The sequence below is a fragment of the Leptonychotes weddellii genome, chromosome 6 (assembly GCF_054177405.1).
Source record: "Leptonychotes weddellii isolate Sample4059 chromosome 6, ASM5417740v2, whole genome shotgun sequence".
Classification (NCBI taxonomy): Eukaryota; Metazoa; Chordata; class Mammalia; order Carnivora; family Phocidae; genus Leptonychotes; species Leptonychotes weddellii.
The window spans coordinates 59,830,621-59,846,864 of record NC_138374.1 but is presented as its reverse complement, the minus strand read 5'-3'; the positions used below and the strand labels follow the sequence as shown (position 1 = coordinate 59,846,864).

The 16,244-nt window shown below is 39.4% G+C and overlaps 1 protein-coding gene across 1 annotated transcript in view; it reads left to right on the top strand.

Moving 5' to 3' along the window:
• The window catches only part of BICC1 (BicC family RNA binding protein 1), a 246,719-nt gene that overhangs the window by 148,629 nt on the left and 81,846 nt on the right, over nt 1-16,244 (top strand). The window contains exon 5 of the mRNA XM_081823106.1: nt 5,243-5,351. Coding sequence (XP_081679232.1) covers nt 5,243-5,351 — 109 coding nt within the window. The remainder of the gene's footprint in view (nt 1-5,242; nt 5,352-16,244) is intronic.

Genomic DNA, 16,244 nt, shown 5'->3' with positions numbered 1-16,244 from the left:
ACATTAGAGTGTAAGAGTATTGTTTTATGTCCTATGTCACTATTTACGTGTATATATAAACATATAAATATTACTAGGTCATGGTGTAAAATGAGTGACAAAGACAGGTTGGAGAGCAGGGTTCCAGGTGGTCAGTTCCCCAAAGGGTAAAGAGTATATGTATTTGGTTCATCACTGTATCCTTAGCACTGTAACCAGTACGTAATTGGTACTCAGTAAATATTTGCAGATTTCCCGATACCTCAGCTCAACTCAGTCGTGGTTGTAGTGAAACCACTGATATGGATGGAGATGTAAACCACTAAGGTGTGTTGTGTAGTAGAAAGATTTAAAATCATGTCCTTCACACGGGAGTGGCATTTACTATTATGAAAAATACTGACTAATGATGTCTTTCCTGGAGACCTTTTAAGTGACTGAATGTAAGACATGATTTGTGACACACCAGTGTGGCTAAAGCTCCTTTCAGTATGGTTCTGAGTAGTGGAAGGAAGTGTAAGGGAAATGACCTCATCTCTGTCATTCATGGGACGCCTGAATGAGTGAAGCTCTCTGCCTTCCCTAGTAAGCTTGTAAACAAAACTTCACAAGATGCAGCCTCTTCCAGCCAGAGTTGTTGTGGCTGTTTTAATTAGTGTTTGGTTACATAATTGACAGATCACCAATAATACCGAATACCACTGTTTGTTGAGACTGAGCTGGGGCCACACACTATGCGGAATATTTTACATACATAATCTTATTTAATGATCAGAGCAACCTATGAATTTTGTGGTGATATTTTCAGTTTACAGGTAAACAAACTAAGCCACCTGAAGTAGAATAACTTGCCCAGGGTTTTACATTTAGTAAGTAGCAGACCCCAAACAAACTCAGGTCTATTTTCAGAGCCCCAAATCCATCTGGGTGAGATAGTACCTTTCTGAACACCTTTCCTTATTCCAGGGTGTTTTCAGATGTAGCCTTCAGTGGCCCTAGTACAGCTAATTACAGTCACTACTGGTAATCATCAGTTTCATAATGCCTCAGTCCGTGGGAATTACAGTGATTTGAAAGTAGGTTAAATTTAGCATATCCTTATTTTTTTAGATAACACCTCCTTTTTCAGGGGGAGTTAGATTTAAGAATTAAGAAAAACATGAAACCATACATAACTGTATACGTATTTAAAAAATGCCTACTTCTGAATTTTAACTTTGTATTTCATATCTTCATGTGTTGTTTCCTTAGGAAGAGAGCTTTTGATTTGTCATTAAACTAAACAACTTCTAAGATGGATTTAAAAGGAAAATAATCTCAGAATGTGTTATAAATTTTGCTTGCTTTTCTGCTTTTCAGTCTTTGAAAGCAGTTTCTTTGACCTGCTCAGGAGCCATTGTCTTTCTGCTGGGGAGAAAGATTTTGTATTTAACATATTTGTATATATTGTTAATGTGACTGATCATCAGTTGATGAATGCTAATTGGGAGCCAAGAGTAGGAATTCAGCCAAAGAACTTGATAACTTATATGCAGTGTACTAATAGTTACTCTGGTTAGAGAGAACATGGTCTAAGTAGGACCTCTCAGAGGAGGATGGAGATCTGTGGTATTTCTAGGTCCTAAAGTTCCCAGTATAGCTAATAAAAAGCTTATAAAATTAGCGTGTATTTTAAATGTATAATTGGTCAGTACATCTCTTTCTACATGAATGACTACATTTGTAGATAGTGCCAAATATACAAATTTGAGACCCTTTCTGAATACCATGTGTACTCACACACAGACACACACGCATACACACAGTCTTACAGGTGAGGTGATTTATGCTATGTGAAACACTAGCAGGACTAAGGACCTGAGCTTGTGTTCATTTCTTGATCTCCACTTGGCTCCCCTGTCTTCCCTTCTGAAGCCCCCAAGGGTTGGCTTACTTGTTCATCTAATAATTGCTGCAGGCTAGCTGCTCCTTCCAGTCTCTCCTCTCTCTCCTCTATCAGGGCCACAGAAGAAGATGGTTTTAGTTTTTCAATTGTCCTCTAAGCCTGAAATAAGTAAACATATCTGCCAGTTTTTTTTTTTTTAAAGAAAGATTTTCAATGAACTTAATTAGGAAACAAATTTAGAGTGGAATGGAGCAGTGAGAAAATAAATGGAAAAAGTGAAAGCATCAAGAGAATGAGAAGACATGCCAGAGACGGGGAGAGAATATTTGCACAGGCCAGATCTGATAAAGGACTGTTACCCAGAATATACAAAGAATTCTTAAAACTCAACAATAAGGAAATGAAAAACCCAATCAAAAAATGGCCAAAAGACCTGAACAGACAGCATACCAGAGAAGATGTACAGATGGCAAATAAACATATGAAAAGATACTCAACATCATATGTTGTTAGGGAATTGCAAATTAAAACAATGTGATACTACTATGCATATTATCAGAATGGCCTAAATCCAAGACACTGACAACACCACATGCTGGTGAGGATGTGGAGCACCAGGAACTCTCATTCATGGCTGGTAGAAATGCAAAATGGTACAGCTACTTTGGAAGACAGTTTGGCAGTTTCTTATAAAACTAAACATATTCTTACTATACAATTCAGCAGTTGCACTCTTTGATATTTCCCTAAGTGAGTTGAAAACTTATGTTCACACTTAAATGTACGCACAGATATTTATAGCAACTTTATTCATAGTCACCAAACTTGAAAGCAACCATGATGTCCTTCAGTAGGTGAGTGGATAAATAAACTGTGGTCCATCCAGACAAAAGAATATTACTCAGCACTAAAAAGATGAACTATCAAGCCATGAAAAGACATGGAGAAACCTTAAATGCATATTGCTAAGTGAAAGATACCAATGCTCCTACTGTATGATTCCAACTATATGGCATTCTGGAAAAGGCAAAACTATGGAGACAGTAAAGATTAGTAGTTAGTGATCATTAGGGATTTGGGGGAAAGGAAGGATGAATAGGCAGAGCACAGAGGATTTTTTAGGGCAGTGAAATTATTCTGTGTGATCTAAAATGGTTCATATATGTCATTATATTAAAACCCTTAGAATGATTTTGATGTTGATGTGATGTTGATGGCGGGGAAGGTAGTACCCGTGTGTGGGGAGGAGCATATATGGAAACTCTGTACTTTCCACTGAGTTCTGCTCTGAACCTGAAACTGCTCTAAAAATTAAAGTATATTTTACAAAACAGAGACCTAGATCCTGGGCACAACACTTTAATCAGCATTGTAAAGTGTATTACATGAAAAGATGATGTTATATGATCCCTAGTAACTCCTTAATGTGTCAGTTTCAAAGGACCATAAAATCTCTGAAGAACCAATAAAAAGTTTTGTGAAATTAAGAATGAAAGAAAGATGGTTCAATAGTGAATCACACTCTGTTATTCCCCAAGAGGTGACTGGAGCCAAGATTGATTTTCCATCACCCGCCTGCCTCTGTGACCACTGCCTTTTATTTGGGAGAGCACCCTTTCTCTGTCTTCTAGTTTCCTGAGCAGATGCTTTTAAGTCCCTCTCCTTTAGTGAAGAAAGTGCCATCCCAGGCTTTTTCCCACTGGTAGTTCTTTCCTCTGTTAAATCCCGTGAGGAGGAAGGATGAAAATACTTCTTATTTACCTACCTTATAATAGGATTGTGGTAGGTGTGTTACCTGTGTTATCTCTTAATCTTCGTACTAACCCACATGAAAGACTATTATCATATACTTTATACACATTAGTGATGTGGAGAGATGATACAGCTTCTTCAAGGTCATAGAGTTCGAAGTGGTGGAATTAGAATATAAACTTTGATTTCAAAGATCAAGGTATTGGGGTGCCTGGGTGGTGCAGTCGATTAAGCAGTTAAGCATCTCACTCTTGGTTTCGTCTCAGGTTGTAGTCTCAGGGTTCTGAGATTGAGCCCTGTGTTGGCCCTCTCTCTCTGCCCCTTCCCCCCCAAAATAAATAAATAAATCTTAAAAAAAAAAATCAAGGTATTTTCCTCCAGTCCATAAGCATGCACATAGGTGCTAAATGAGAAGCGTTTGGTCACCAAAGGAATAGTTATTCACCAACACATTCACTTAAGAAAACTCAGAATATGTTTCTTAATTATCTTTAAGAAGAAAGGCAATCCTAACTCCTTATCCACATTTAGAAGCTTATTGAATAATGCATCCAGTAAGCTTCTTCTTAATGCATCTTTTTAAAACTTTCAACCTAGATTTATTTTAATCATTTTTTTGTGCTTTTTTGCAGTATATTTCTTCCCTCTTCTCCTCTTTTGAAACCCATTAATGGTTTTACTGGAATTTATATACTTTTATCTGGAGTAGTGGTTATCAACCTAGCATAATTTTTAAAAAGATTTTATTTATTTATTTGAGAGAGAGCATGAGCAGAGGAGAGGGGCAAAGGGAGAGGGAGAAGCAGACTCCCCGCTGAGCAGGGAGCCATCCCAGGACCCTGGGATCATGACCTGAGCCGAAGGCAGACACTTAACTGAGTGAGCCACCCGGGAGCCCCAGCATGTTTTTTTGTTTGTTTGTTTGTTTGTTTTAAGATTTATTTATTTATTTGAAACAGAGAGAGAGCATGGGGGAGGGACAAAGGGAGAGGAAGACAGAGAATCTCAAGCTGACCCTGCTGAGTGCAGAGCCTGCGCGGGGCATAATCTCACAACCCTGAGATCATGACATGAGCTGAAATCAAGAGTTGGACGCTTAGCCAACTGAGCCACCCAGGCACCCCAAGCTAGCATAATTTTATCCCCCAGCATACATTTAGCAAGGTCTAGAGATATTTCTGGTGCCACAACTGGGAGGTGGGGCTGCTGGCATCTGTTCGGTAGAGCCAGAGATGATGCTCAACATCCTACGATGCACCAGACAGCCCTCACAACAGGAGTTGTCTGGAGCAAAATGTCAGCGTGTAAGGTTGAGAAACACCGAGCTGGAAGAGCAGGCGTGATCACAAGAGACTGCTGTGTGCATAGCACTGGATTCTTGTTGGAACATTTCATGAAGCTAAGCGTATGTGTAACTGGCTCCCTTTCACAGCATTAGAGATCGGATAGTGACTCCTGAAGGAGGAATGTACATATGTAACATAGGTGAGCGGACAGAATTCCAGCGAAAGATAACACGTGGTAGGATGGCAGGTCTACCCATTTTAAAAGCCACTTGGCCATCAGTTTTTAATTATATAGTTTGTACCTCTTTTACTGCTTGTTTATTTTCTATGAGTGTTTCAGGCGAGGTCCCCAGTTGCGCCTTGTGGCTCCAGTGCTGGGAGATGGACCAGCTACCCTCCAGTTCCTCTTTCTGGAATGTGTAGTTGTGATAACTGTGACAGTTTCTGAGGTTTGTGACCATATTTGAACACCATGGTGGTGCAGTTGCAAACAGAGCTAACTATGCTCAGGCATTTTTCACTGACTAAAGAAGATAACTTAAATCATAATGGCATCTTCATTTCTTCAGATTGCCTTTTTGTGCCATTAAAGCGTGGTTTGAGGTTTATTATAACATTTTTATACAAACCTATTTTATACAAATGTAGTAACAGACATTTTCATCAAAAAATATTAGATTTCAGGAATGAGGAGTTACATTCTCTTTATATGTTGTTGCCAGAAATTACTCTTTTTTATTTTTAAAGATTTTTATTTATTTGAGAGAGAGACAGACCATGAGCGGGGGAGGGACAGAGGCAGAGGGAGAAGCAGGGAGTCCGACAGGAACAGCGACAGCAGGGCTCGATCCCAGGACCCTGGGATCATGACCCAAGCCGAAGGCAGACACTTAACTGACTGAGCCACCCAGGCATCCCCAGAAATTACCCTTGAAGCAAAATAAGTCCTGCCTAAAATAAAAATAAAATGAGAACACAGCATATGTATGGTTTTGGTCTATGCAATTAGTGACTTATTATTACTTTATGAAAATGGGTTCATTTTATATACATAGACATTTCTGCAGTTGGATTTTTCCTCTTAAAAATTAATAAGAGAACACCTTCCATATAAAGCACGTAAGTAATGTAAGAAATGCTATTGTGTATGTGTGGGTAAAGATACATCAATAATATATTTTGACAGATCTATTTTGGTGGACACTGGGTTCTGTTTTCTTTTTTTTTCTACAGTGAATGTTAAATGTATTTGTCTACTTGTTTAAGCTTTCCTGTTGCAAGAATTCTTAAGCCATAGGTAATGAGCAACTTTAATATTTTTTACGGTTGCCACTTTGTCTTCCTAAATGACTGTTGAACTCCTACCAGGCAGGGACTGGATTCTGGAAAAGGAAGACTCTTCCTCCCATCTTCGTCAACATTGTGCTTTCCCATCCTCGGCCATCCTAAATAGTATAAAATACGGTGTCTCATGCACTCCCTTAATTAATAGGAAAGCTGAGCATTTTTCATCTGTTCATGGAACACTTATTTGTATTACTCTGTGGACTGTTTTTCTTCACCTTTTGTTGATTTATTTGTATCCTTTCCCTGTTCTAGTTAGTTGTTCATCTTTTTTTCTAATGAAATAAATTGTTTTTTCTACTCTGAAGTTTAAGATTGCTAATGCTTCTAATTGTAGTATCCAAACCCCTCATTTCTTACCATTAACATTTATTTATAAGTAATTTGTGGATCATTTCAATTTCAAACTAGAAAGAAATGAATTGACCTTAAATAGTGGTAATGTATTGATTTTTGAAGGACTGTAGAAAAGTGTGCATTAAATTTTAGGGCATTGGATTTACAAAGTAAACTATTTAAATATTAGATCTTCAACATTAACAGTATAGAAATTTTATATGCACATAGACATATATATGTGTATGTATGTGTGTATGTTTATTGGCAAGGGATGAGAAATATTTAAAGATTTTTATTTATTTATTTATTTGAGAGAGAGAGAATGAGAGACAGAGAGCATGAGAGGGAGGAGGGTCAGAGGGAGAAGCAGACTCCCTGCCGAGCAGGGAGCCCGATGCGGGACTCGATCCCGGGACTCCAGGATCATGACCTGAGCCGAAGGCAGTCGCTTAACCAACTGAGCCACCCAGGCGCCCAGGGATGAGAAATATTTAAAACTTCAGTGACTCTTATATAATGTTATAAGTTGTTTGGCTTTATTTCCATGATTTGGGCTTTTGTTTTTGTATATTAGTAGGAAAAGTTTCTGAAAATTTTTCCAATCTCTCATAGTCAAGGGAAGGACACTTAAATACATTATTTTGGATCGACTTGTATTCTGTTTCTACACTCTCTGAAATTTCCAGAGTGGGATCCTTAAATAAGAGTATTTATGTTTTGGAATAATTTACTTCCTTTTCAACACTCAGCTTACTTAAGAGAACAAAAACCATTTTGCGTTGCCGTATTTCAGAAGTACCCTTTTCCTTTCTTTGTGTGATCCAAGCTCTTTCTCAAATCTGACATAGCACCAGGGAGTCCTGATTTATTTCACTTAGCTTGGAGGTACATGTGAATTTAGGAAAGTGAGGGAGAAGAAAGGAAAGAGGACTTTTCAGCCACCAAAGATAAATATATTTGAAATCAAGCAGTATGTCCCTATTTCCTTTGCTTTCACCATCAAATGCATGTATTCTAATCTAACCCTCTTGGGTTTTCTCCTTAGGTCAGTGCCTAATACATTTTTACATCGTAGGTTTTATAACATTCTCTCTTTCCACACCTGAAAAATGTAATATCTACATAGTCTAAGTTTGAAAATTCATTAAATTCCATTGCAAAATATTTTTTAGTTTTGAGTGAAGTTTGTTTCATCGACATTGTGTTATGTTCTGTTTCCCAAGCCCTGTGCCATCTCACACCTTTATATATGGTGTGTCTGCTGCAGAAGGGCATCCTCCACCCTTCTTTTTCTAGGTGATCAACTCCTAGTCATTCTTCTACATCCATTGCAGATGACATGTCTTCCTGGAAAATTTCACCCACCCTGCAGATGGAGTTTAATACTCTGTTCCATGCACTAACTCAGTACCTTATCCATACTTAGGTTTTGGCACTTTTTGTGCTTGTGTTGTGTCAGCCTAGACATTTGCCTTTCCTTCTGGATTGTGAGCTCATGGACCCGTGTCCAAGGCCAAGATGTCTTACTCCCTTCTGTGTGCATGGTGCCTGCCAGGAAGGTGGAGTTATACATTATAAGTTAAAGTTTACATTATCATTTAAGTTTAGAATAAATTTGAAATTAATTCAACAATGATTTAAGTCTTTCTGGTATCTTTTGAATAACTTTTTGAGAAAGTGAAAAATGGCTCTGGCAGCTAGGCCACAGTATTCCCAATTGAACATAAATACCTCTCACAGAATATAAATAACCACACAAGGCTACTCCTTGAGTATGTATGAAGCAAGACAGAGACAAGGACACTGTGCAACCACAGAAGTAATTAAACACCCTTCTCTTGTGACTGACATGAGTGATCGTTGCTGCTTTATCAACGATGACTCCAACTCAGCTTTAGTCCTCTGCCTTCTAGATTAAATTTGCCAGGATAATGAATTGCCCCCACTTCCCGACAGCTTCCATTCCAAATCTGGCTTCTACTTTCCTAGGCCCTCAGAACAAATCTGAATTCTGTAGTGAGTGTCTTGTAATTTCCTTTAGTGAACTCTTCCTCTTGCTACAGCTAAAGAAAGCTTGCTTTATTTACTACAAATGTGTTCCTGGTGGTATTTGGCTAGTGGGCACTCTAGTGAGTGTTGGAGGAACTTAAGAAAGAAGCATGGACCTCAGTCTCTGCCCCTTGGATACTTAAGAGTTTGACCAGGGCTTCCTGCTCCACTCCCTTTAAACATTTTTTTTTTTTTTAATGGCATTGTTTGCCATCAGGACTAGAATAGTTCAGAGGAGGAGGAGGAGAGTGCAATCCACAGCCAAAGAAACTCTTCAGGAGTTGGTAGTTCCTAGTGTGGATCACAAAATGATGGGTAGGGGTGGGGCATTCTGTATAGGAAAGGCTCAAAGCTGAGAGGGATCACTGTTTGCTGGAGGAAGGGAATAGGCTGCTTGATGAAAGGGAGAGATGGAAGAGTTGGTGACTAGTAAGGTTGGACCGGTGGGGCAGGTCCATGAGGACCATGAGCTCATGAGAACTCATCAATGTGTGACAGTGGGGAGGCTGGGGTAGGGGTGGTCACAGGAGATGACTGATAGCCATTGTAGGAATGGGATAAAGACTGGAAGATGAGTATAGTAGATCATATTTGATGACACTGGGATCAAGGAGACTTCTTAAAAGGTGAATCAGCAGAACATGGTGGTTTGACAAAAGCAAGGAGTTGGTTGCTATAGCAGATGCTGTTGATGTGCTTTTAGCCCAGCCCTGAGTTTCCCTGTGGTGGGCATTTCCCATTCACATGGACAGCTTCCCATGTTAGGTGCTGGGTGCCTGAGCTCCCCTTCCAGAGCACTTTGTTCAGCACTGAGGGAGCTTACTCTTCTGGTTCAGAACAGCCTGGAAGTGCTGGTGCTGGTTCCAGCAAGTGAACTCTCCCAGGGGCAGCCTTCAGCCAGTGAAGGACTGGAATCAGAAAACAAATGTCCATTTTCCCCGTCTGTCTGTGGGACAGGTCTGAGGTACATTATTCATGTCTCCTTAGAATATCCCAGGGGGATTGAGTCCCAGCAGTGCCTGCTCTGTCCCACTCCCTTCACTGGCTTTCCTCTCTCTTCAGTAATATTTTCCTTACTCTCTGACTGATGCTCCCTGGGATCACCTCCTGAATAAACTATCTCAGGTAACACACACAAACCCAAGTCCTTGTCTCAGTGTCTTTTGCAGGGAAACCCAAACTAATATAGGTATCCTGGATGATTGGGATAATCATTATGCTGTGACAAATGGAGTTGGTATACTTTCCATTGTTAATTAATGACACTGTTGTTTAGTGAAAAGCTGACTCATCCCAAGTGTATTTTATATGCCAGTGCAGAAGTATGGCAAAAATGATTGAAGAGTTCACGGCTCATTTTGAGAAAAAAATAATGCTCCAGACCATCTGCAAAAGTATTAAAATGATCCCAAGTGGAGCATAGGTACTTGAAGCAGTTTCCAGGCACATCAAATTGTTGTCAACAAAAAGAAAAATATATACCAAGGGGAGAAGCAAGAAGAGAGAAAAGTCTGAGAAGCCATGATTTTGGCAGGTTAGGGAAAAGAATGTCAGTGGGCGAGCAAGGCAGGAGCCCTGAGCTCCCTCCTCTGGGTATGATCCAGGTGGTTTAGGGATCCCAGGCCCTTGGCAGCTACACTCTGATTCCTGCCTGGTTAGGAAGCATTGATTATTGATCACAGGAGAAAGGACCTAGCCATGGGATCATTTCTGTCCACTTGTTGTACTCTCCTGAAGCTCATGGTGAGTGATTTGAGCCAAGTTAGGAAAAATATTTCCGTTACTAACAATATAGTTGATATGTGTGCTCTGTGGGGATTCTGAAATATTTACTTGACAGTAATAAGCATTAGAATTTCATTCTTTTCCTATTTTTCCTCATGATCACATTAGCATCTAAATATTTTGGAAGTCAGCACTTGATGGAGTTTTATAGATAAATGGCATGAAAATTGCTTATAACTAAAGGAAGCCGTGTATCTATCTGGTTTCCATGAATAATCATACCTGCGTTCTTCAGAGTTTGGAACTGATCCCTGACTGAAAAGATGCCCACACAGGGGTGGTCCTGTCCATTACGTTCTCTGAGAAATGAATCCTTGGCTTTCCTGAGTCTCGTATTCTGTGTGAAACTTTATTCTAGAAGGAAAGGGATAGCGTTTATTGTTTTTTTTTTTTTTTCTCCTAAAATCTATTAGAGACTCTTAATTCTATTGAAACAAGTTTAAATCATGGTCACGTTAGTGGCCTTTGAGAGAAGCAGCAGAATCTAGAAAGGAACAGGCAGCAACTAATATTTAGGGGTGCCTTTCTGTGAAAGAAAATGTTAATAGATGGAGTGGTTGCTTGACACAATCGTGAAATGAGTTTACTGTTTCATTTTTCTTTTTCTTTTCCATAAGAATAATAGTTACTTGAGTGAATTAGGCTGAGAATATATAGAAATGAAATTCACACTAGAGAAAATAGGGCAGAGCTGAGGATGGAGCTATCTCTAGCAGGGGTAGGTCCAGGCTTCAGTAGGTGTTGGGGCTTGGTTAATTAGCCTTGTACTGTTGACCTCACTTTGTGAGTCTTTCCACTGACACTGGGCTCATTTTAACAAAATAGCCTATTTCAATTTCTGGTTTCTATAGTCCCCATTAGACTCCACCAGATACAGTCATGGATTTAAAGACTGGGGTCACTGATTCTGCCAGGTACATGTTCAGTAGAATTCTTGGCTTATATTGTATGTTCTCAATAAAATATGCATTAAACTGGTTCGAATGTATATTCCTGAATTTGGTGAGAAGGAAGAGAAAAGAGTAATGATTATGATAGATTTAAGGTAAAGGGGAGAAAATGGAGTGTAACTTTATTTTTGTCTATTTGGTAAGGGGGTGACTTGGAGACTTGAAGAACCTAGGGAAGGTTCAGGACAGCTTCTTATGGAAAATGCAATAGATATGAATAAAAAAACTTGCCAAACCAAATTAGTATCCAGCTAAGGCTGCATAATATAACTTTGCAGTCAGATTTCTTAGGACAATTACATGTTTTTTTTTCCAGTTCTTTGCTCAGCAGTGGAAAACACAGGGGGACCTGTGGTGGAAGATGGTAATATGGGTAGGACAGAAAGCCAGTGAGGGGGGAATTTTAGGGTGTTTGATGAGAGGGCAAAATGGATGACCTTGGAGTGTGATGGTGCAGGGAAATTTGAAGCCAGCAGGGAAGCTGGAGAGAGGCAGGGAACTGGGAATCATAGTAACCTAGAGAACTTGTAGGGTTGAGGGTATTCAAGAGTTGCATTGGTAGAAGGTTGTAGCCACAGAAGTAGCTGTCAAGAAGAAGTCTTAAAAGTGGAATAGTCAGGATTATAGTGAGGTCCATTTCATGGCTGGGTTTGTGGGTTATTAATGTATAACCAGTTTTACAATTTAGTAATTCTCAGCACCTTTAGGATGGCTTAGCAAAATTAGATTGGATTCTTTAAACAAGCAATAAGAAACTTACCAATGAATTAAAACCAAGTAAGATGGAAACAGTTAGTGTCAATATGACTCTAGTTTACTAAATTCTATGATTTTAAAGCTGATAAGCCAAGCTAATATTCCTTTAGTAATTGACTTTCATGTATGGAAGAATGACTTATGTAACAGCGAGCTAATGCCTTTGCTAGCCAGTTTTAAAATGTTACATGTGCAAACACCTCATAACTTATGCATGTTTTCCAGTGAGAATTACATCATAGGTCGAAAGAAAACAAATGCATCCATGGTTCTTAAATGTTACATAAGCTAGCAACTTCATAACTTCCTAGTTACATAATCTGAAGTCATTATATAATCTCATGACTCCTTACAAGGGGAAAAAAGTTATATTTCACATAGAAATTCAGTGATTGGATAAAGAACAAGAGTGTGTGTGTGTGCACGCACGCGCGCACGTGTGTAATTTTGCAAATACACAAATACTTAAGTACTAGTTAGAATTGCTCTGGCATCTCTCTGGCTGCTTCCCTTATAGCATCCCAGTGAACGTGGAGGTCTCCTTTCATTTCCAGAACACAGGGAATGTTCTCCGCCCCGTCAGCCTTTCCTTCTATTCCTGGCCTTTGACTCTGTCTGAGTAGCCATTTATGTTCATCCTCTGAATTGGTTGCTTGAAGAGGCAGAGTCTGTTGGTAGTTTCTGAGACGTGTAGGGTTTGGCTTTCTCAAACTGGCAGTCCCCACAAAATGTCTGTCCTTAGCCATGGCTGCCTCTATCCTGATGAGGCAGACAGGGTGCCTTCAAGTTTTTGATTCTTCTTGTACCTCCAATTGCTCATCATGGGATCCAGCCTCCCTTATTGAGAAAGAAGTTCAAGAGATGAGGGCAGATCAGAGTCTCTGAGGATCTTGTTGCCAGACCTGACTGTGTCTCTTCCTTTACTGCCTAGCATCTCATTTGAACTCAGATACCTGTCTGATGCAGGGGTAAGCTGACATACACTAGCTCCCTTTGAAATACAAGTACAGTTTGCTCAAACCCCTCCCCATTTGCAGTGCAAATTGGAGTCCTCAATAGCAATTTGGTGGGGGTGGGTTTTGGGAGACTTTCATCTAGTCATTTCTACCTTATTTAAAGTCTGGGATGGGACACCTGGGTGGCTCAGTCAGTTAGGCGTCCAACTCTTGATTTCGGCTCAGGTCATGATCTCAGGGTTGTGAGATCGAGCCCTGTGTTGGACTCTGTGCTCAGTGTGGAGTCTGCTTGAAAGTCTCTCTCTCTGCCCCTCCCCCATCTAGTTTAGTAAACTAGAGTCCTCTCTTTCTCATTCTTTCTCTCTCAAAATAAAATCTTAAAAAAAAAAAAAGTGTGGCTTAATTTTCTGTCCTGTGCCTGTTACTATGTATTAAAGACAAGGGCACAGACTTTTCTTTTGGATTTTCTTCTTGCAAATGCCAACCATACAGGACATGTGCATTTGTGACAGACTTTTTTTTTTATAAAGATTTATTTATTTATTTGAGAGAGAGTGTGCCAGTGAGAGAGCAGAAGCAGAAGGAGCAGCAGAGGGAGAGGGAGAAGCAGGCTCCCCATTGATCAGGGAGTTTGATGCGGGGCTCGATCCTTAGGACCCTGGGACTATGACATGAGCCGAAGGCAGTCGCTTAACGGACTGAGCCACCCAGGCGCCCCATTTGTGGTAGACTTAAATGTGTGGGGCAGCAGGAGATTTTGCTTAGCCTGCTCTTTCTTTCTGAGACTTTTCCTCTTTCTGGCAGCCTCCTCCCTACTGCAGTCCCCTGACTCCAGGCTCTGCCCAAGTGTAATTCAGCAAACATTTAAAAACATCAGATTATCTCTCTACCTTCATTTTGTTTCAGGTCCCCATTTGGGCTTCTTTGAAGTATGGCTCCTCTATTCTAGATCCTGGCTTGTGAAGTTATTTTCTCCCTCATTAGCCAGTCTTTAAGAGGAGCGAGATGGAAATGTATTTTACCACTGGTAGGAGCACACCATATAAGAAGGCAGAAAAGGGCTACTTCTGGAATTAAGTAACATGTGTTTTTGTTTGTGTGTTTGCTTGTTTTGCCTTTACAAATCCACCTGATTCTTGAATCTTTCAGATTATGGACCTGTGGGTCCCTGTCTAATCCAAGGTGCTTCCCTGGCAGCCTCAGGTTTGCTAGCCTGGATGGCTGGTCTTGATGCTGTAAATGTGGCACTGTCTGAGGAGACATTCTCTATAGGCTCTTGGTTTCCCAGAAATATGCTTTTAGGGAAAAGTTAGCAAAAAAAATGTTATACTGAAAGTTACTGAACACTTGTTTTTATTATTGTTTTTATTGATGTTTCTTAACAATGTTGTGGGGAATGGTTACACACTCAATGCATTAAAAAATGCCCTTTATAAATAGGGATGCCAAGACCAACTTTGTTAGTGCTGTTTCTACTTAAAAAATTTACTTTAAATTTATAAAATTTAATTATTTAAAAAATTTCTACTGTTTTCTCATACCCACAAAGGATTAGGATCTGCTTCTTGGGTAATACAATTTTCATTAGACTGAAAATTTACTAGTTTGAACAACTCTTCTCTTCCCTTTAAAATTCAGTCTTTGGAGCCATTTAAATGGGAAGAATTAGAAGTAAAATGAGATCAGATGACAAGCATGTCTATTTTCACCCAGATAAGATTATATTAATGGTTTAATATTTTAATCTTTTCAATAATATTAATAATAAAGTAAAAATAGCAAGAACCACTGTCACTGATTGAACACCTACCAAGTCAGGTATTGGATTATGTGAGTTTTATAATTTATCTCGCTCTCACAAATAACAATTCTGTGGGGTGAGCATCTCATCTCAGCTGCAGAAACAGAGGCTCAGAGAACTCTATATGGTTACATAATGTCAGGTTCCCTGACTGGGATTTGCATCTGCACTTCATTCATCCTTTTCACAGTGCTTAGAATTTCTAGATTAGAACCCTGGACCTGACGTTGTGTGCTCAGACAACACATGCATATGCTGAGCACTTAAATAGTTAAATCTTTTTGACTTAGCAGATAATGTTTTATTACATGTCATATGCACATTAGTAGCCCCCATCCATCCTGTGTCTATACACTGAAAAGAAACTGATTGTATTTTCTTTGGAACAATTGCAGTTGGCCTCCCTCCTGCCTTTTTTTTTTTTTTTTGGTCATCATCATTTTAGGAATATACATTACCAGGGAATGTTCTACAGTTGCCTCTTCAGGTTGAATAACTCAATTGATGGTAAATATCTTTTCATCTGTGTACAGAGGAACAAGTTTACCCCAGGGAAAATCAGATCTTCAGGCTGTTGTTATGTAAAATGAAACTTTTTCCTCCTAGAATTTGGCAGAGTTGAGTCTAGGAGGAAAAGAGTATGTGTGTGGGTGGGAGATGGAGGAAATGTGAAGAAGTTAACTGAGAATTGTAAGCAATTGATTAAAAAAACAAGTGTAAATGCTAATCTTACAGAGCTTTACAACTGTATCTCACTAACGTTAATGTTGGCCTTTAAAAGATGATAGAATTTCGTATTCTTTTCATTATAAAACTCCATTGAATTTTACTGAGAGAAAATGGAATTTTCCATGGGATAGTAACAGTATTATAAACACGATTAAAATGCTAAATTTCAGCTGTATTTTATGCATTTACTTCTGCTTGAAGAAGCTGAATGCATTAAGTATACAAAGTCTAACCAGAAAGATGGTTAAAGTGGTTTTCATACTTTAGAATTACAAGAGGATTCATAGCAAAGTTTTATTAAAAAGTAGATCCTTTTTTGTACTGAAAATATACTCCTTAGAAACTGGATTTAGGGGCGCCTGGGTGGCTCAGTCGTTAAGCGTCTGCCTTGGGCTCAGGTCATGATCCCAGGGTCCTGGGATCGAGCCCCACATCGGGCTCCCTGCTGGGCGGGAAGCCTGCTTCTCCCTTCCCCACTCCTCCCGCTTGTGTTCCCTCTCTTGCTGTCTCTCTCTGTCAAATAAATAAATAAAATGTTTAAAAAAAAAGAAACTGGATTTATATTTATTTAGCAGCACATCTGAATGGTATCATTTAACAGCTTCTTAATCAACTAACAAACTATTAATGTAT